The 21,704-nt window shown below is 46.4% G+C and overlaps 1 protein-coding gene and 1 long non-coding RNA gene across 2 annotated transcripts; one reads left to right on the forward strand and one right to left on the reverse strand.

Moving 5' to 3' along the window:
- Nucleotides 1-373: 373 nt before the first annotated feature.
- Nucleotides 374-7,700, reverse strand: NDUFA6 (NADH:ubiquinone oxidoreductase subunit A6). Its single transcript, XM_047740325.1, has 3 exons — nucleotides 7,517-7,700; nucleotides 1,695-1,810; nucleotides 374-579 (listed from the first exon to the last, which is right to left on the reverse strand). Exons 1-3 carry the CDS (start codon nucleotides 7,653-7,655, stop codon nucleotides 448-450), a joined length of 387 nt encoding a protein of 128 aa, XP_047596281.1. The 5' UTR covers nucleotides 7,656-7,700; the 3' UTR covers nucleotides 374-447.
- Nucleotides 1,810-6,625, forward strand: LOC125106377 (uncharacterized). The gene is made up of 3 exons (XR_007129313.1): nucleotides 1,810-2,275; nucleotides 3,585-3,591; nucleotides 6,612-6,625. It is a non-coding gene; the product is annotated as an uncharacterized LOC125106377 (long non-coding RNA).
- Nucleotides 7,701-21,704: the final 14,004 nt, after the last annotated feature.

A 21,704-nucleotide genomic window follows, 5' to 3' on the forward strand; every position in this document is an offset into this window, starting at 1 on the left:
GGGGCACCTGGGTGGCTCAGCTGGTTCGGCATCCGACTCTTGATTTCCGCCCAGGCTGTGATCTCGGTCGTGAGATTGAGCCCCGAGTGGGACTCTGTGTGGGGCATCCCTCTCCCTCTGAGCCCCCACCCCCACCCCCTTAACAAAGTCATCCAGCCTGACAGCCAGGAGGCTAGTTTCTGAGCAGATGGCCTCATCCTTCCTTTTACGGACATGCGAGGCTCTGAGAAAGAGAATCTAATTTGGAGGAAACACCACACTTCAGGAAAGGGAACAGGTGGTGTGTACACGAAGACCCCACTGGTTCAGGCAAAAAGACAGACTGCAGGAGAGGGACTCCCCACTGGCTCACCAGTGGAATTCTATTAGGAAGTGACCATCACATACTGAGTTTATTTGTGCTCTAAAATATTTAAATATCAACATGCACCTTTCCCCTGAGTGACTTCACGGGTCGTGGCCAACATAGAACTTGGACAGGAAATCCTTTGGCCTCGGCGCTTCTGTTTCATGGAAGAACCGCATGACGTGTGTCCGCTGCTTCCACACGTTGATCGTTTCCTCCAGTTCCATCTTGCCCTGCACACGTGGGGGAGAGGAGTTCGGTCAGAGCGGCTGAGGGGAAGGAACACGACGCGGAAGGCCAGGATTCTGTTCTCTGCTCTGGCACAGACTTACTGAGTCACCTTGGGCAAGGAACATCCTCTGTCAGGACCAGTTTCCGCATCTAGAAAATGAGGTGGTTGGGCTAACTGACCTCTGCGGCCTTTCAAATACTCTGTAGCGAACTGATTCCAGGAGGGGAGACTTCCAGGTCAACAGGCCCCTGCCCTGACTGCCTGACCTGACTGGCTGAATTTGGGTTTCTGCTAAATACTCGTCCTGTGGTACGTACTGGTCCTTGCTAAAGTTCGCACTGATGACCAGAAAGGACACAATCAGGCCTGGGATTTGACCCCATTCACACAGGACTCCGCTAACCAGCCTGCCTCTTCTAGCAGCAGCCTGGTGAAGCAGTAACTTCAGAAACGGGGTTTTAGGAAGAGTTTCAAACCTTCCTCTTTATGTTTTTTTCCAAAATACAAGCCCTAGAGCATCTGGGTGGCTTAGTCGGTTAAGCAGCTGCCTTCAGCTCAGGTCATGATCTCAGGGTCCTGGGATCAGGCCCTGTTTTGGGCTCCACACTTGTGGGGAGTCTGCTTCTCCCTCTCCCTCGACCCCTCTCCCTGACTCGTGCTCTGTCTCTCAAATAATAAAACCTTCTTTTTAAGAAGAATTTATTTATTTATTTGACACAGAGAGATCACAAGTAGGCAGGAAAGGCAGGTAGAGAGAGAGGAGGAAGCAGGCTCCCCGCTGAGCAGAGAGCCCGATGCGGGACTCGATCCCAGGACCCTGAGATCATGACCTGAGCCGAAGGCAGAGGCTTAACCCACTGAAGCCACCCAGGCACCCCCACAAATAATAAAATCTTCAAAAAATAATGAATAAAAATAAAAATGCAAGCCCTGATGGGACTTTTCTTGAGCAATCTTCTGTTTAATCAGGTGATAACCACCTCTAAGTTCATCTGTTTCTTTGAAACACTAAGCAAAAGCTACTGACCTGGTAGTTGCTTTTTAAACTTGGGAGACAAAACTGAGCAGCTCCGGACAAGCCAGCTGCTCTTAAGCCTGTCAGGGAGGGTCACTTACCTTAATGACCAGAAGATCTACCACCCTGGGGTCTGTGACGTGGGCATTCTTCATGAACATTTCTCGGACTTTATCCCGTCCTTGCTTCACAGTGATGTCGAGTTGGAACAAGTGCACTAGAGAGGAAACATGATTCAGGGAAGAAATTACATGGTGAAAACCTTTTTTACAAACACGGAGTCAGTGAACACATCCAGGCTGCCCATTCATTTCATCAGCAGACATCATTAGCCTGACCCTAAGCGAGGTGCCTGAGGCTGTAGAGGAAGTACTCGTGCTCTGAAGGAGCTTAAAGTTTACTTGCGGAGACCAGACTGCCGCATCGGAGACGGCAGTAGAGCACAGCAGAGCACAGTTCAAGATCCCAGCTCGGTCACAGCACCCGTGTGGTCCTGCGGACGTAAACTTCTGTGTGCCTGAGCGTATTTGTTTCTGAGGGAGAGGAGGAGGATAGCACAGAGAACTCCAGAGCGGTTGGGAGGATTCCAGGAGATAAGATGCTTAGAACAGTGCCCCGCATGGAATAAGCTCTCAAAAAGGTTAGCTTTATTCTCAGAACAATCGGCAAAAGATGACGGGGTGTGGGTTTGCGCGGCACACGGCTCAGGCCGCGGGGAGCCTGCTGTGTGTGCAGGGACGGCTTCGGTCCGGCCAGCAATTACTACCACATCAGGTTCCTCGGGGGAAGGAGGGAGCAAGTCTTCGAAGTTAACTCCTACTCGTCTCTCAAATTCTGATCCGAGGGACAGCCATCCGTGAATGCAAACATAAAATCACGATACTCCGCATCCCTGGCTAAGTCAATGCCTCAAGGAGTGGCACAGCCTTAGGGACCCGAGACTTCAGCTGAGGCGCATTGTGTCCTTTGAAAACTAGGTTTCGGTCATTTGTCTTCTCACCCTCTGGCAGTCAGCCTTCAGTGGCTTCGCGGACGATGAGGGCACGAACAGCGCCTTGTGTGGTGGGCAGGACTAGGGAGGGGGGCACATTAAGCATAAATAAGGCTCAGAGGCTAGAATGAGCATGTGGTTGTGTGTTCGTTTGGTGAGGACGCCTGGTGTTGTGGCCATTCCTGTGACATGTCCACTCTCGTCTACAGAATCAGAACCAGCTCTGAACACCACGAGAGCTGTGGAGTGAGTGAATGAATCGACAATCAAGTTTCAGTCTTTAACTATACTCAATTTAGAGCCAGCAACAGGAAAATAAAGCTTCTGCTGAGGTATTTATACCTTGCCATGCTGATCCCAGCAGGGAAAAAGCACCTGCAGAAACCGCAGGCAGCTTTACAGGGAAGTGTTAACAGAGGACAGGAAATCACTCACTGGAAAGAACTCGGGATCCAGTGGCGTGCTGGAGAAGGCTCTTGGGGAGTCTCTCTTCCCAATCTGCCTTCACTGACTTCACTTTGGTAGCTTAAAATCAACCATGGCGGGAGTACCAGCTCCCAGAAAATTGGTAAATGCTATAAATCTGGGTTCCCACCAGTGTGTATTATAGTAGGAATTTTATTTTTTATTTTAGAAAGAGAGCAGGGGGAGGGGCAGAGGAAGAGGGGAAGCAGACTCCCTGCTGAGCAGGAAGCCCAGTACAGCTTGACTCCAGGAGGCTTGATCCCACAACCTGGAGACCGTACCTAAGCGACCAGGTGCCAAGTGCCTCTCATAGTAGAATTTTAGAGAAGAGCAAAGAGAGGGACAGTAAAACAAAGAGACACAAAAACAAATGCAAACTAACAGGGATCCTGGAATTCAGAATCCTCCCATTTGGGGGTAGTGAGGCCTATGGCACCGTGGGTACTTGCCTGAAGTCATACGATTGGTCCCTGGCAAATGTGGGCCTGGAATCCAGGTTGTTTATTTTGATTTTACAATCTGGTGTTTTTTAAAGGAAATGAGTATGAGGACTCTTCCCCTGCTATCAGTGTTTACCCTTCCTGCATTTTTATATTAGATCTCTGCCCAACCTTGGGAGCTTAAAAAAACAAGGTCCCTCTATACCAGGGGAGCTGGTGCCCATCTGCTCCCGTTCCTTATCATCTCCTGAACTACACACCATGACGGTGGGTGTGTAAGTCTTCTTCCTTAGGAAGATGTTCACAAGCACAAATGCAGTTTGGCTTACAATGTCAGTTCACAGGTCCCTGAATGCCCATCCTTCGCAGCTTAACAACCCTTGTCTCTGGAGAGAAATTCCATAGCTTTGTCCTGATCTCCCTCTTCCCATCCCAACCCTTTGACCACGGCCCTCCACCAGAGAAAGGCTGTGGGAAGGCAAACAGCAACAGCCTAAGCGATGACCTGCCCAATCATTCTGTGCTTTAACTCGGTGCTTGCTGCTAAAACCAGCAACGATCCTGCCCACCAGCACAGACGGCCATGTCTGGAGGCATTCTGGGTTGTCTCACTAGGAAAAGAGTTCTACTGGCATCTAGTGGGTAGAGACCAGGAATGTTGTTAAAAATCCTACAATGCGGGGCGCCTGGGTGGCTCAGTGGGTTGAGCCGCTGCCTTCGGCTCAGATCATGATCTCAGGGTCCTGGGATCGAGTCCCGCATCGGGCTCTCTGCTCAGCAAGAAGCCTGCTTCCCTCTCTCTCTCTCTCTGCCTGCCTCTCCGTCTACTTGTGATCTCTCTCTGTCAAATAAATAAATGAAATCTTTAAAAAAAAAAAAAAAATCCTACAATGCACAGGACCACCGCCACAACGATTATCCGGCACAAGTGTGCTGAGAGGCTCTGGTATAAATTAATTCCAACTGCTCTCCCTCAACTCAGCTTCTTGGCTTATTCTTTGAATTCTGAATATTGAAATTGCGGTTTTGAAAAAATCTAAGAGGACTAAGGAAGGTATCAAAGTGCCCCTCTTGGATGAAGGTGCCTTTTCCACAGCCTCTGTGTGTTTATCCAAAATTACTGTCAAGGTTTTCCTGAGTCAGGAAGGCTCTGACACATCAAGAGGGAGGACACTGATATCCTCAGCTGTCTGCTCCGCTCACTTAGGAAGCATTCATACCAGGTACTTCGAGATCCTGAGATGGGAAGGCGGCTCGGTGTGCTGGAGAAGAGCACGGGGTCAGGGGTCAAACCAGCTGGGTAAAGTCTCCCCACCATTATGAACTATGACCTTGACTTGAATACAACCTCCTCAGCCTGCTTCCTCAGCTAAAAAATAGGAAAGAAAAGAACCTCAGACCTAATTCCTTTATGGGAACATGGCAAAAATCGGTGACAATATCTTGTAAACAGCAAAGCTACTATAAATGTTAGTTGTTAAACATTTCAGCACTTGCTTCTATTTTACATCTTAAAATACATCTATTCTAAGTCTTAATGGCCTGGATATATGCCTGTCTTCCTGACTAGACCAGAAGGCCCCTGAGGGGAGGGCTATTTTATTCACTTTTGTATCTCTGGGCATCCAGTAGCAGCCCTATTGTACAAGAGATCCCAGTGAAATGGAAATTAAATAGTTTCTACAGAAAACCTCCTGTTTTGTAACCAGCAAGCCTCAGTTAATACTTCTGCAGTAGAGGGGTCTGAAGGAAGGTAGTTCTGTCTCTGTGCTCCCATATAAGGGCACCACCAGCCAAGCAAAGCGCCGCTCAGGTGTGTGGCGTAACTGGGTCCTGAGAGATTCAGGGAAAACTCAGCAGGAGCAAAGAGCCAGTGTCAAAGGTGGGTAGCCAGGGTCTGCAGTCTGGCTCCTCTCCTCACTAATAGTGTGATGAGAAGACACACTTAGGTGCCTCCATTTTCTTATCTGTAAGACAAGGAAACAATTAGAACCCACCCTCAAAAATAGGGCAATGTGAAGCATTTAGCACAGTGCTAGGCCATATGTATGCAAGTCAGTAAATGTTAGTTATTAGAAATACTATTACTTATTCCAATTCTTGGTTTGGTTCCTCAGCTGGAGTCCCAATCATGGATAGGCTAACACCAGTGTAGACACAGGCCTGAGCAACAAACCACCTACGGACCACCAGCTACAGACCACCAATCCTCCCCATAAAGGAGGTACCACCCCTGTGCCCCTCCCCACCTTCCCCCCAACCCTTTTCAGGACCCTTCCGACTCTGGAATAATCTTCTCAAACAGTATTTGAGGGGATAGTTTAAAAACTTCCGGACGCTGACTGTGGATAACTGGGTCTGTCCTCAACTCAGCCATCAATTTTTTTTTTTTTTTAAATCCATCACAAACGATTCTTCCTGCATCTGGGTCTTGTTCCCACCTCTTACTTCTCTCTGCAACAAGAAAGGGTTCTAGGCACTCATAGGATTCTGCTAGGCAAACATTCTGTTTTCAAACATCTGCAACTGAATACATCCCCCCCCACACACACACACGTGCAGACACTGGCTGCTCTCACTTCCCTGTACCTATTATTCACCTGCCCCCTGAAAGCATTTACATCTGCGGTTGGTCCCCGAACCACCAGTTCACTTAAGTTTCTCCCTCCCTTGTATCCTGGGGTGTAAGTTCCGTCATCAGCAACCTCTCAGAAAGTCAGGTTCAGGACAGGGACACTGGAGCAGACAGTTCTCACAAATGCTTTTTGCACAAATGCTCCTGCTGTAAGTAACAGTAATAATAATAATCGTAATAATAAAAACAACAGTAGCGGCCACCATTCAATGAGTACCTAAGTGACAGGGCTTCCCCCCAGCACTTTAAATATATTAGCTTTTTAATAAGGGCTACTCTCTGAAGAAGGTATCACCATGAGGCTCGTTTTACAGATGAGGAAACTGAGGCACAGCAAGATGAAATAATTTGCTCAAGGTCACACAGCTAGTAAGGAGCAAGGTCTGGGGGCAAGTCTGTGTAACTACCAGACTCTATTGGTTCTCTCACACACGTAGGGAAGGGACAGCCCAGAGGGGAGCTCACTTACGAACACCTTCCCTTTCAGACCAGCAGTGACGGTCCACACTAAAACACACTCCATCAATCAACAAAACAACAAAATATCGACAGCCCCTGACATTCCTACCGTCCTGGACAGTTTATTTCCCCGGATCTTTTCTCATCAGGGACATTGGGCAGTGCCGAGGGGGAATGCCGAGATAAGAAAACAGAATCTCTGCATCCAGGGACCTCGTATTTCAATCCTTCCAGTGAACAGACTGGTTCTGGGGCATCTAAGTGAAGGCAGGGGACAGCGAGGCAGGAGGGGGCAGGTCATGGGGGGCGGGGAGTTCCTAAGAAGTGCTAGAGGCAGGCAGAGCTAGGGAGCAAGCTCGGGAAACTGTGGGAAACCACCTCACTTGGACTGGAAAAGGCACCACTGACTTAACCGGATAACCTTGGGAAAGTCACTTCCCTTCTCTGGTGGTCTGTTTTTCCGGGGGGGGGGGGGAGGTTGTGCGGGAGACAGATGACCACTAACCCTAATGGGCACCTGTAAATACATTCAGCAACTCTACGGCTGACTTTGGGTTCCAGATCCACCAAGGCTGGTTCTGGGCCTCGGGGGCATCACTTCGCCTCTAGGTGCCTCACATGCCTCACCTATAAAAGGAGCCTGTCACCCACAGTCCCTCCCACGGATTCGGTAAGAATTACGGGGACGAAAGGGCCAACGCGCCCAGAGCGCCTAGAAGCGCGGTTCGGACGCAGGGCACTGCTGCTTTTGAGTCCAGCGCCGCCGCCGGGTCGGGTCCACCAATGCTTGGGTGACCCTCCTCCCCTGAAGCACCCGGAGTTGCCTGTGCCCAGGTCGGTGACCTCAGCTCGTCCCGGGAGAAACGGGAGGCCAGGACGGCTGCGACCTTGGGCGGCTGCATCCGGAGCCCCGCTTGCGCCGCGGCCTCTCACCAGTGTTCGGCACCTCTCGATACCAGGCGCGGTACAACTCGCGCACCCTCCGCTTGGCTTCGTTCATGTCCCGACTAAAAATGGGCTTCACTGAAGTGGGCACCGTAGCCGCAGCCCGCCGGAGGCCGCTCGCCGCCATCTTGCTAAAGAAACCACCTTCTGTGGGGGCGGCCGAAGGACTAAAGTCTTTTGTCATTGGCTAAAACTGAAAGCCACGCCCCCAAGCGGCACGGGTAGGCGGGAGGATAACTGTGGGACTCTGACTGGCTGGGAGGACGCTGGGGGATGCGCATGCCCAGACCCGGAGACCCCCCCCCCCTCAGCTGTTGGCGGTCCTAACGGTGGCCCAACCGCGCCGCCAGGAGACGCTCGAGCTTCAGGCTGGCCGCGAAGTCGCGGCCTTGGCGTCCCCCAGCGTCCCGCCGGCCACCAGCTCTCCGCGCTCCTTTGGTTGTGACTGTGGGCGCGCGGGTCTCGCAGAGCTTCGCGGATCGCTTTCCCCGGCCCGGGGCCACGGGTCCCCAGGGGCAGCGGAAGCCCCCCCAGGGCGCCTGGGCTTCCTTGGCGCCGGCCTGGCCCCTGTGCGGTTTTTCTGCAGCATCATCCCCCCCCGCACCCCACCCCCCAATAAACCAACTCTTCCGAAGCGCTGTGTAGCCGCCAAAGCGCTTTCCTGGCCGTTGCCCTCCTGGCGCTTCTCCACGTCCCGGGAAGGTAGGCTCTATCATCAGTCCCGTTTCAGACAAGAACCTTTTCATCCTAACCTGTGCATCTCCGTGAGAAGCGGCCCAGAAACGTGGAGCCGGAGGCAGGCTTGCATCGACCGTCCTGGGTGTCCCCTCCGTTGTGGCATTTTTCTACTAAGGTTGTCATCTGGCCATCCCGGGAGGTCCGGAGGCGCTAAGGGAGAAATAACAGCTAACGCATGGCAGGCCGCACACTAGACCATTTTACCTGGTCTTCTTTAATCTCATGGATCAGAGAGCTTCTGTTAGCACCCCAGGAAACAGGGGGTGTGGGGTCAAGGTCACGTGCACCTTGTGAGGGTGCTGGGGGAGGGGCAGGAGCAGGGGCTGAGCTCAGCTCTGAGACCCCAGCCAGCACGGAATAGGGCCCTGCAACTATCCCAGGCTTTCCCGTTTTAAAGGGTAAAAGAAAATCCGATTTTTGTTCTTGTATTGCCTTTTATTTATTTATTTTTTTAAAGATTTTATTTATTTATTTGACAGAGAGAGATCACAAGTAGATGGAGAGGCAGGCAGAGAGAGAGAGGGAAGCAGGATCTCTGCCAAGCAGAGAACCCGATGCGGGACTCGATCCCAGGACCCTGAGATCATGACCTGAGCCGAAGGCAGCGGCTTAACCCACTGAGCCACCCAGGCGCCCTTGTATTGCCTTTTAACATGTATCTGCTTTTAAGTGAGTTACGCATTCAAAGGAAGCTTGCACCATATACGAGTTCAAAGCATGATAATAAAATGGAAACCTTGAAGCCTCAACCACAACCCCAAAAAGTGGTGATAGAGTTAAGGTTTATATAAGCAGACTGTGCTCCTGATAGCCACTGGTTTGAGTTCTCCAGGCACATTAACTTGTTCATGCATCACAACACACCTGTGGGATCAGCACCTTTAAACCCATTTTACAGATGAGAAAACAGACACAGAGAGAGGAAGTTACTGGACAGGGCTGGCTTGAGACCCAGGTAGCTGTCCCCGGAATCTGTGCTCTACCTCTCACAGCACCTACATCATCACATCTACCTGTCTAATTCTAACCCCATCCATGCTCCTGCCTCCTCCAGGAGTAACCGCTATCATGAATGTAGCGTTTAATATTCCTTTTCATTGAAAAAAAAAGCCACCGAAAAACCCACAAACTGGGAGAAGATATTTGCAAATCATTTATTCCATAATGTATTTGTATCTAGAATATATATAAGACTCTTACAGCTCAGTAATAAAAAGGCAAATAGCCCAATTTAAAAATAAGCAAAGATGGGGCTCTGGCTGGCTGAGTCAGTAGAGCATCTGACTCTTGATCTCAGAGTCATGAGTCCAAGTCCCATGTTGGGCATGAAGCCTAGTTTAAAAACAAACAAAAAAAAGAGCCAAAGTGACAAACTCAATGGCAGGAACTCTGTCATTGCTGGTGAAAATAAAGAATCAGACAGCCACTTTGGAAGTCAGTTTCGCAGTTTCTTACAAAACTAAACATAGTCTTATCATGCGATCCAGCAATCGCACTCCTCGGTCTTCACCCGAATGAGCTGAAAACTTTTGTCCATCCAAAAATCTGCACAGGGATATTTATAACAGCTTCATTCATAGTTGCCAAAATTTGGAAGCATCCAAGATGTCCTTCGGGAGGTTAATGGATAGATGAACTTTTGTACATCCACACAATGGAATATTCTTCAGCATTAGGAAGAAATAAGCTATCGAGCCATGAAAAGACATGGAGAGGGGCACCTGGGTGGCACAGTGGGCTGGGCAGTGCACTCTTGGTTTCGGCTCCAATTTTGGTCTCAGGTCCTGGGATGGAGTCCCGAGCTGGGCTCCATGCTTAGTATGGAGTCAGCTCGAGACTCTCCCTCCTTCCCCCTGCCCTCCCAATAAATAAATAAATAAATAAATATTTTTTAAAAAGACATGGAGGAAAGTTAAATGGATATTACTAAGTGAAAAAAGCCCACCTGAAAAGGCTGTATGCGGTATAATTCCAGCTCTATGGCGTAACAGTAAAAGACGAAATTGTGGAGACAATAAAAAGATCATTGGTTGTTATGGGCTGGGGGGAGGGAGCAAGGAATGGATAGGAGAGATTCTGTGTGATACTCTTTTTTTTTTTTTTTAAAGATTTTATTTATTTATTTGACAGAGATCACAAGTAGGCAGAGCAGCAGGCAGAGAGAGAGGGAGAAGCAGGCTCCCTGCTGATCAGAGAGTCCGATGTGGGGCTCGATCCCAGGACCCTGAGATCAGGACCTGAGCTGCAGGCAGAGGCTCAACCCACTGAGCCACCCAGGCGCCCCTCTGTGTGATACTCTGTGGTTGATAGCTGTCTTTATACATTTGTCCAAACCCATAGAGTGAACCCTGCTGTAAACTGTGAGCTTTGGATGACAGTGGTGTGTCCACGGAGGCTCATCAATTGTGATAAATGCACCACTGGTGGGATGGGGGGGGATGTTGATAATAGAGAGGGGGCTAGGGTTGGGGGGTAAGCATATAGGGGAAATCTCTGTACATTCCACTCAATTATGCTGTGAATCTAAAACTGCTCTAAAAAATAAAGTCTATTTTTTTTTAAGTGGGCAAGGGATTTGAATAGCTATTTCTCCAAAAAAGGTACATAGTGACCAATAAACACATGAAAAGACACTCAACATGGTTAGTCTTTAGGTAAATGATAAAATCAAAACCGTAACAAGACACCATTTCTTACCCATAGAATCCTAGAATAAAAAGATAATAGTCAGTGCTGGTGAGGATGTGGAGAAATTGGAACTCTCATACACGGCTGGTGGGAATGTAAAACGATGCAGCCACTTCAGAAAACAGCCTGGCAGTTTCTTAGAAACTCCAGTCCTGGGGCTCCTGAGTGTCTCAGTGGGTTGAGCCTCTGCCTTCAGCTCAGGTCATGATCTCAGTCGGGGTCCTGGGATCGAGCCCCGAATCGGGCTCTCTGCTCATAAGGGAGCCTGCTTCTCCCTCTCTCTGCCTGCCTCTCTGCCTACTTGTGATCTCTCTCTCTCTGTCAAATAAATAAATAAAATCTTAAAACAAAACAAAAACAAAAAACTCCAGTCCTAGGTATCTACTCAGAAGAAATGAAAACATTTTTCCATATGCAAATGTTCATACCAGCATTGTTCATAGTAACCAAAAAAGTAGAAACAACCCAAAAGTCCATCACCTGATGGAGTTTAAAAAAAAAAAAAGTGGATAAAAATGTGGGATATCCATGCAATGGAATACTCTTCAGCTATGGAGAACCTTGAAAACATTATGCTAAATGAAAAAAGCTAGAAACAAAACACAAATTGTATAATTTCATTTATATGAAGGGTTCAGAAAAGGCAAACAGGTGAGCGGGCTGGGTGGGAATGTGGAGTGACGCATGAGGTTTCTGGGTTTCTGGGTTTATTTACTTAAAATAGCCAATACACAGTACATCTTTAATCTCAGATGTAGTGTTCAAGAATTTATCATTTGTGTTTCTGTTTAGGCAGCGGGAGATGCTCTGAAGTCTGTGGCGTAGCGTACAACTTTGTAAACAGACCAAAGTCCATTGAATTGCGCACTTAAAATGAATGAAGGATAAATTTTATGTAAGTTACCTCTCCGTCAAGCTGTTGGGAAAGACGACCTCTGATGATTTTTCAAATGCGTGAGGTCCAGTGTATTTTAATAATGTCTTCTTGCTCCCATCGCCTTAAAAAAGAAAAAAAAAAAAACCTATTTGTCTTTGTTAAGAACAACGATTTTAGAAAGTCGGCAAAGTATAGCCCAGCACAGGAAATAAATATCCTCTATAGAATTAGAAGCAATGTAGTATACAGTGAAAAGAATTTATTGTCTGTTCCTGATACTAGTTATAAGCTGTATGTGGAGTTACCTTTTCCCCACGGTCTTTGGTTTCCACATCTGTAAAATGGGGATAACAATGGCTACCACGCAGGGTTATGAGGATTAAATGAGATAAAGTATGTAACGTGAAATGCCTAGAAGATGTTTGGTGCACACGGATGTTTGCTAAGTGTCTGCTCATCAGATTGTGAGAATCCCGTTAACTTCCTTTAGCCTCAATCCCTATAACATGTTACACAGAGCAGATCCTGGTGAAAAAGAGTGAAGCAGCAGTCTCTTGGGGGAGGGGTGGGTGTGCAGCACGTCCAGGGTGTTTTCTTGATCCTGTGTTAGCATCTGAGACCCCAATTTTTACTTACATTGTACATTACACCCCAAATTAAGAAAATGTCGATATTCTGTAACAAAGAATGTTACTTTACTGGGGGAACGGTGTTATAGATGTCGGCTAAAGGCTAACCACTACTCCCAGCCCCTCCTGCTACTGTCCTTGGTACCCAGTAAATGTTAAATTGGGCTGAATGGAAGCCCTGGGCATTTCAGAGACGTGTTCAGTTGATGGTGGAGTGACAACGAGATCCCCGAATCTCTTGTCCAGTGTTTCTCTTCCACTCCCTCCCTCCTCCCACCCCACTATTGTGTTCATTTAAAGTTTTTCCATCTAAAACAGTCAACATCTGTTTGTGTTCTTTTTCCTTGAGGCTACCTAGGGTCAGAGATAAGAGCAGAGGGTCTGTTGAGTTCCAGTGGCAGAGGGGACCATGGAGTCCCCAGAGGGAGCAAAACCAGGAGCTGATTCGGGGTTCAGAAACACAGCCACACACTGCCTCCTGCTTGGCTTTTTCTTTCCGGTCCCTAGAAGGAAGGAAAAGCGGCTTTTATCATTTTCCCTGTTTTACACCAAACATTTTAAATTAAACTTTTAAGATAATTGTAGACTCATATGTTTAAGAAATAAAACAGAAGCCCGGGTATGGCCTTTACTCAGTTTTTCCCAGTGGTAGCATATTGTAAAAGGATAGTGTAATAGAACAACCAGGATATTGACATCGATACAATCAAGAAACAATATTCCCATTGCAAGGACCCCTCGTGTTTCCCTTCCCCCGCCCCCTTCTGAGTCCCTGATAAAGGGACTCCATTTTGTCATTTCAAGAATGTTATGCTAATGGGATCATACAGTATGTAACCTTTTGAATAGGCTTTTTGTTTTCTAATCAGCATAATACTTTTAAGATTCACCCAGGTTGTTATGTGTATCAAAATTTTATTCCTTTTCATTTCTGGGTACTATTCTGTGATACGGATATCCCGTGGTTTAACCACCACCCCGTAGAGGACATCTGCGTTGTTTCCGATCTTAGGCTTAGATCAATGGAACTGCTACAAACGTGTGTGTATAGCCTTTATTTTACTCTGTGTCTTCGTTTCTGTGGTGTAAACACCCAGGAGCACAACTGCTGGGTCATGCGTTTGCTGCCTACACTGTTGTTTCAGAAACTACTAAATTGTTTTCCAGAGTGACTAAACCATTTCACTTGCCCATTAGCGCTGTGCAAGTGTCCAGTTCTCCACAGCCTGGTCTGCAGCGATGCGGCAACTTCTGTCTTTCAGCCGTTCTGAGCGCGGTGTAGGAAATACCTCACTGCTGTTTTAATTCGCATTCCCCTTATGGGTAGTGATATTGAACATCCTATGCTCATTTCCCATTTTTAAATGCTCATTTCCCGTCTTATACTCTCTCTACTGAAATGTCTTTTGTCCATTTTCTAATCAGATTGTTTGTTTACCTGTTGACTTTTAAGAGTTCTTTATATATTCTGGATACTAGTCCTTTGTCCGATGTGCGGTTTGCAAATATTTCCTCCCACTCTGCAGCTTGTCTTTTCCTCTTTCTTTCTTTTTTTGTTTAAAGATTTTATTTATTTATTTATTTATTTATTTATTTTAAGATTTTATTTATTTGACAGAGAGAGATCACATGCAGACGGAGAGGCAGGCAGAGAGAGAGAGAGAGGGAAGCAGGCTCCCCGCCGAGCAGAGAGCCCAATGCGGGACTCGATCCCAGGACCTCGAGATCATGACCTGAGCCAAAGGCAGCAGCTTAACCCACTGAGCCACCCAGGCGCCCCAGATTTTATTTATTTATTTGACAGACAGAGATCAAAAGTAGGCAGAGAGGCAGGCAGAGAGAGGGGAGGAAGCAGGCTCCCCGCCGAGCAGAGAGCCCAATGCAGGGCTCGATCCCAGGACCCTGAGATCATGACCTGAGCTGAAGGCAGACACTTAACTCACTGAGCCACCCAGGTGCCCCTTGTCTTTTTCTCTTTCCAACAGGGTGTTTCACAGACCAAAAACATTTAATTTTGATGAAAGCCAATTTATCAACCTTTTTCCTTTTATGGATTGTGCTTTTGGTGTCAAATCGAAGAACCCTTTGCCAAGCCCTAGGCTCAGAAGATTTTCTATGATTTTTTTTTTCCCCTAAAAGCTTTATGTTCTACATTTAAGTACCTGATGCATTTTGGATGAACTTTTGCATAAGTGTTAGATTTAGATAAAGATTCTTCTTCTTCTTCTTTTTTTTTTTTTTTTGGCCTGTGGATGTCCAAATTACTCCAGAACCATTTGTTGAAAGCCAATTTTTCTCCACTGAATTGCTTTTGCACCTTTATCAAAAGTCAGTTGAGGGGCACTTGGGTGGCTCTGTTGGTTTAGCGTCTGCCTTCAGCTTAGGTCAGGATCCAGGGTCCTGAGATCAAGCCCCATATTGGGCTCCCTGCTCAGTGGGGAGTCTGCTTCTCACTCTTCCTCTCCCTCTGCCCCTTTCCTCCCACTCACGTTCTCTCTGTGTCTCAAATAAAATTTAAAAAAAGATTTTATTTATTTATATCAGAGAGAGCACAAGTAGGGGGAGCAGCAGGCACAGGGAGAAGCAGGCTCCCCGCTGAGCAAGGAGCCTGATGTGGGATTCGACCCCAAGACCCTGGGATCCTGACCTGAGCTGAAGGCAGACACTTAACCAACTGAGCCACCCAGGCACCCTTCCTTACCCACCATTTCTCTCCCAGGACTCTTTTATTTGTTTCAGGCATGTTGATGATGGCTGCTTTAGAATCTTTGCAGATAATTCTGCCTTTGTCATCTAGCTGTTGGCCTCTAGTGATTATTTTTCTGTTGTTTCAGTTTAAGCTGTTCCTTGTTTTTGGTATGATCAGTGATTTTTTTTTTTTTTTTGAAACCTGGACATTTTAGGTATTATGGTATGAGATCCTGGATTTTATTTAAACTTCTTTCCCTCTTCCTTTCTTCCTTCCTTTCTTTCTTCTCTCTCTTTCTTTTTTTTTCCCTCTCTCTTCTTTCTTCCCTCTTTCCTTTCTTTTCCTTCCCTTCCCTCCCCTCCCTTCCTTCCTTCCTTTCTTTCTCTTTCTTTTCTTTTCTTTTCTTTTTTCTTCCCTTCTTCCTTCCCTCTTCCCTTCTCTTCCCTTCCTTCTTTCTTTCCTTCTTCCTTTTTTTTTTTTTTAAATGACACCACTCCAGCAAGGGAAATGGAGGAACTTCCTTGTTACTACAAGTCAGGGAAGGAGTCCAGCTTCCACTCAGCCTTAGCGGACACTAAGGGGGGGCCCCTCACAGTGATCAGCAGGAGTGGTAGTTCTGGCTGCCTGCGGATCTCCCTCTCATACCTCTCTGGTTGGTAAGGGGCAGGGAACCTCCTTACTGCTCCTCCCCTTGTGGCTTCCACAGACACCATGGGAGCGAGGTTGCTTTCTACCTGGGTCAGAGGTAGAAGTCCCACCTCTCCTCTAGGTCTCCTCTGACAACACTGAGTAGGAAGGGGGAGATGGACCGGGTGTGGTCATCCGAGCACAGGGCCCCGTGTGAAGCTGGCTCTGAAAATAATCTCATCACTTCAGATTGGGGGAGATCTCACAGGGCATGGGCCGAAGTCAGAGTCCTCGGGAGTGGGGAGTAGGGGGCAGGAATCTGGATTTCGGGCCCTGCCACGTACCCTCTGTGAGACCGTGGCCTGCATTCCCTGGACATTCCCGGTGTTCCTGGCCAGCCACGGAGCCAGACGCAGAGGACATGGAGGAGAAGGAGGCATAGTCCTGTCCTCATAAGCCTTGGCACTCACTGCACAAGCTCCTGGAATCTGGGTCAAATTCTGGGTAGGGGCTAAGGGGCAACAAAGCCTCAAGAATGACTTGGGATTCGTTTCCCGCCCCTTGAACTGAGATGACTATTAAGCTGATATAACAATATAGAACAACAAAGAAGTGTGCTCCTTAGATAAGAGGACGGAAGTGTGCAATTTCACTGTTCTGGCACGTTTGCATTTGCGGGCTGAGCTTCGGGAAGGCGGTGTGTACACGGCCCCTACCATACCTGTTGTTTCGCATCTGACTTTTTTTTTCTCACGAATCGTCTCCAAGATCGTTCTCTCAGTTTCTCTCCATCTGATTCATTTTAGTTCTGGAAGCCATTTCTAAAGTGGCTATATCATATTTTGTATTTTAGCTATTCCCCTAGTCAGAGATCTGGGGGCCTTCCAACCCTGTGCTGTTAAAACATGGGGCACCCCCATTTGTGCCTCACCTAAGCCTACCTGGGTGGGTTTTTCTCGGGAACAGGTAGCTAGAAGTAGACTTGCGGAGGCAACAGCTATGTGCCTTTTATGTACACGTGGTCAAATTGCCCTCCGCTCCCTGACTGGAAGTACTGGTTTCTAGCCCCCGCTTCGACATTTAATATTATCCGTTTTACAGTTTTGCCAACTTGAGGGGAGAAAATGATAGCCCTTTTTTTCTTTAATTTTCATGATTACTAATGAAATTGAGCGGCTTTTCATGTGGCCGCTTCTGTTTCTTCCTATTCTTTGCCCATTTTTCTATTTCATTGTCCAGCTGATTTGCGGGCATACTTTTTGTAGTGTCCATATTTAACGCTTGCCATATGTACGGCAAATACCCCCATCAACTTTGTTGATGGCTTGGTCATATAGGAGTTTAAGTATTTGTATGGTCTAAGAATTATGTGTCTTATTTATTTTTTAAAAAACATTTTATTTATTTATTTGGAGGGGGAGGGGCAAATGGAAAGGGAGAGAGAGAATCTCAAGCAGACTCATGCTGAGCTCGGAGCCTGATGCGGGGCTCGATCTCACAACCCTGAGATCACAGCCGGAAATAAAATCAAAAGCCGGATGCTTAACCCGACTAAACGATGCAGGCGCCCCCACCCTCCACATCTTATCCGTGAAATCTTTTCTACTCCAAGGTTGCAAACATATACTTTTAAAAAATACTTTGATAGGGGGTGCCTGGGTGGCTCAGATGGTTAAGCATCTGCCTTCGAGCCCCATGTCTGAGCCCCATGTCTGGCTCCCAGCTCAGCAGGGAGCCTGCTTCTCCTCTCCCTCTGCCTCTCCCCCTGCCTGTGCTCTATCTGCCTCTCTCTCTCTCTCTCTCTCTCAAATGAATAAATAAAATCTTAAAAAAAAAAAATAGTAGGGATGCCTGGGTGGCTCAGTGGGTTAAGCAGTTGCCTTTGGCTCAGGTCATGATCCCAGGGTCCTGGGATCGAGTCCCACATTGGGCTCCCTGCTCAGCAGGGAACCTGCTTCTCCCTCTGCCTGCTGCTCCCCCTGCTTGTGTACATGTTCTCGCTCTTTTGCTCTCTGACAAATAAATAAAATCTTAAAAAAATACTTTAATACACTCTTTGAATGCTTTATTTATTGTGGAGTGCTGTTTGTCTATAGGGGGTCATGAAAACACATCACCAGTTGGGGTGTACTTGTGGTTAGACTTTAGGGCGCTGGGGCTCCCCATTCCTGCTGGGTGTTCGGTACCAGCCTCTGAGCCCTTCTCTGGTCAAGAATCCTCACCCACGTTGCTCTCACCCGGTGTTTGATGCGTCCCTATTTGTCTGCTTGCCACAGGTTGGGGAAGACAAGTCCCTCACCTTTCTTCGTCCCATAAGTCCCCAGCCAGTCATCCTGATCGGGCTCTGTCCTGCTCCCCAGACCTAGCACTCTGACAAGCAGTCAGAGACCCCCAGAGACCTTGCACCTTCCACGGTGATGCTGTCTGCCTGTATTTTGGGCTTGCGTGTCCTCTGCCAACCTCCTCCTGTCTGCCTTCCACTTCTGAGGGACTCCGTATAGCTTCAAGTGTAACAGGCGTCCCCTTTGGCCTCCAGTCCCATTATGGATTTATTTTTATATCCACGTTCTTTACCTCTGTGGTGTGAGGTAGGAGCGAGAGGCTGTGCGCAGGTGGCAGGCTGGTGTCTGGGCCCAGTGGCCACTGAGAACCTTCCTATTGTCCTGACACTGAAGGCTGACTCAGCTCACCTAGATTCGTGAGTCACAATCATTTCCCCTCAAAACTCTGTAGAACATTACCCCACTCTCCTCTGACAGACAGTATTGCCTGTGGCAATTCTGATACTCTTCTGAGTCTTTATTCTTTTTAGGCAATCCGGTTTTTTCCCCTCTGCCTTAATGTTTTCTTTTCTTTTTTTCCTTTTTTTAAAAAAAGATTTTATTTATTTTATTTTATTAAATTTTATTTTTTTCAGTGTTGCAAAATTAATTGCTTATGTGCCACACCCAGTGCTCCATGCAATATGTGCCTTCCTTAATACCCAACACCAGGCTCACCCATCTCCCCTCCAAAACCCTCAGTTGTTTCTCAGAGTCCACAGTCTCTCATGGTTCGTCTCTCCCTCCGATTTCCCCCAACTCACTTTCGTCTCCATCTCCCAATGTTCTCCACGTTGTTCCCTATTGTCCACAAGAAAGTGAAACCATATGATAATTGACTCTCTCTGCTTAACTTATTTCACTCAGCATAATCCCCTCCGATCCCATCCATGTTGATACAAAAGTTGGGTGTTCATCCTTTCTGATGGAGGCATAATACTCCATAGTGTATACGGACCACATCTTCCTTATCCATTCATCTGTTGAAGGGCATCTTGGTTCTTTCCAGTTTGGAGACCGTGGCCATTGCTGCTATGAACATTGGGGTACAGGTGGCCCTTCTTTTCACTACATCTGTATCTTTGGGGTAAATACCAAGTAGTGCAATTGCAGGGTCATCGGGTAGCTCTAATTTTAATTTTTTGAGGAATCTCTATACTGTTTTCCAACATGGCTGTACCAACTTACATTTCCACCAACGGTGTAAGAGGCTTCCCCTGTCTCCACATCCTCTCCAACACTTGTTGTTTACTGTCTTGTTGATTTTGGCCATTCTTACTGGTGTAAGGTGGTATCTCAATTTTTTTTCAAGTGTATACAACATAATTTTATTCATTTATTTATTAAAAATTAAAAAATTTATAAACATATAATGTATTATTAGCCCTAGGGGTACAGGTCTGTGAATTGACAGGTTTACACACTTCACAGCACTCACCATGGCACATACCCTCCCCAATTCCATAACCCCACCACCCTCTCCCTATCTCCCTACCCCCCACCACCCTCAGTTTGTTTTGTGACATTAAGAGTCTCTTATATAAAGATTTTATTTTTAAGTAAGCTCTACACCCAGTGTGGGGCTTGAACTCACAGCCCCGAGATCAAGCCTCACTTGCTCCACTTACTGAGCCAGTCAGGTGCCCTCTTAATGTTTTCTTTATCCTTAAAGTTAAAAAATCTTACCAGAATATGTATACTTAGTGTTACTTTTGCTTCATTAGGTTAATCTAAAAGCATGTGATTAAGAGTCAAGTTTTCCTTTACTTTGAGGAACATTTTTATTTCATTGTTTCTAACTCAACTCTCTTCCTCCTGTTATACTTACTTGACTATTCCACCTTCTAGGTTTGGACTATTCCACCTTCTAGGTTTGTCTTCCATATCTCTCATCTTTTCTCTCAATGTTTCTATTCTTTATCTTTTGCCTCTGGATTCTGGGAGAACTTCATGGTCTTTTAATGCATCTATTCAGTTGTTGTTTTGTTTTGTTTTGTTTTTGCTTTTGTTTCTGGGTTTTTTTTTTTTTTTTGTAGTATCCAACCTACTATATTCACAGTTTCCATGATATTTTAAAATTTAGGGGCAACTGGCTGGCTCAGCTGATGGAGCATGCAACTCTTGATCTCGGGTTTGTGAGTTCAAGCCCCATGTTGGGTGTGGAGATTACTTAAAAAATAAAATCTTTTTGTAAAAATCAAATTTAACTATTGGCCTATATCAGGATAAATTTTTATTCCTGCCTGCTTCAGTCTCAAAGATACACTGTATTCTTGGATATTGTTGAGAATACAAAATAGGACATTTCTAGCTTTCTTCTGTTTTGGAGGGTAACTATTGCAGAGGAGACCATGGATTGCTCTGAATCATGATGCTGAGTTCCTCCTTCTGGCCATTTCTTTTCACAGGTCCTTTTTTCTGTTTCTTATACTTACAAAGAAATATCTATGTTTGTTCTGTTAGGAGTTGAGTGGGTTCTTTTGAAGATTATGTGAGTACCTGTTTTATTTAAAACAGAATGTTTACAGAGTTTGAAGTCTGGAGGAAGAAAAAAATAGAACAGTTCATTTAACTTTACTCTTTTTTTTTTTTTAAGATTTTATTTATTTATTTGACAGAGAGAGACCACAAGTAGGCAGAGAGGCAGGCAGAGAGAGAGGGAACCAGTCTCCCTGCTGAGCAGAGAGTCCAATGCGGGACTTGATCGCAGGACCCTGAGATCATGACCTGAGCCAAAGGCAGTGGCTTAACCCACTGAGCCACCCAGGTGCTCTAACTTTACTCTTTTTTTTTTAAAGAGTTTATTTTATTTGAGAAAAAGAGAGAGCACCTTAGTAGGGGGAGCAGCAGAGGGAGAAGGAGAAGCAGGCTCCCCGCTGAGCAGGGAGACTGATAAGGGGGCTTGATCCTAAGACCCTGGGATCATGACCTGAGCCGAAGGCAGATGGTTAACCTAACTGAGCCACTCAGGCCCTAAATTGACTCTTTTTAAACCCAACTTTATTGATATATAATTGGCATATTGGTATTTGGTAATATATACTTGTGAAACCATCATCACAATTAAGAGAGTGAGCATATCTGTCACCTGTAAAAGCTTCCTCGTGTGCCTTTGTGATCCCTCCATCCCACCTCTCCCTCTCTGTACCTCCATTCGAGACAACCACTGATCTGCTTTCTGTATTGAAAACATATTTGCATTTTGTAAAATTTTAGATAAATGGAATCATACAGTCTGTATCCTTCTTTTTCAGTTTCTTGCACTCACCCAAACTATTTTAGGATTCCTCCTTATTGTGATGGGGATCAGCAGTCCATTCCTTGTAGTGGTGAGTGTATTCCGTTACATGGATAGGCTGAAATTTATTAATTCACCTGTTCAGGGATGTTTGGGTTGTTTCCACTATGGAGCTATTGCAAATAAAGTTGTTATGAATATTTGTGTACATGTCGTTGTATGGAATACAACTTTCTCGGGTAAATACCTAGAATGGGATGGCAGGTAACATGGCAGGTGTATGTTTTTATTTTTTATTTTTTTATATTTTATATATTTATTTGACAGAGAGAGATCACAAGTAGGCAGAGAGGCAGGTAGAGAGGTGGG

The sequence above is a fragment of the Lutra lutra genome, chromosome 8, assembly GCF_902655055.1.
Source record: "Lutra lutra chromosome 8, mLutLut1.2, whole genome shotgun sequence".
Taxonomy (NCBI): Eukaryota; Metazoa; Chordata; class Mammalia; order Carnivora; family Mustelidae; genus Lutra; species Lutra lutra.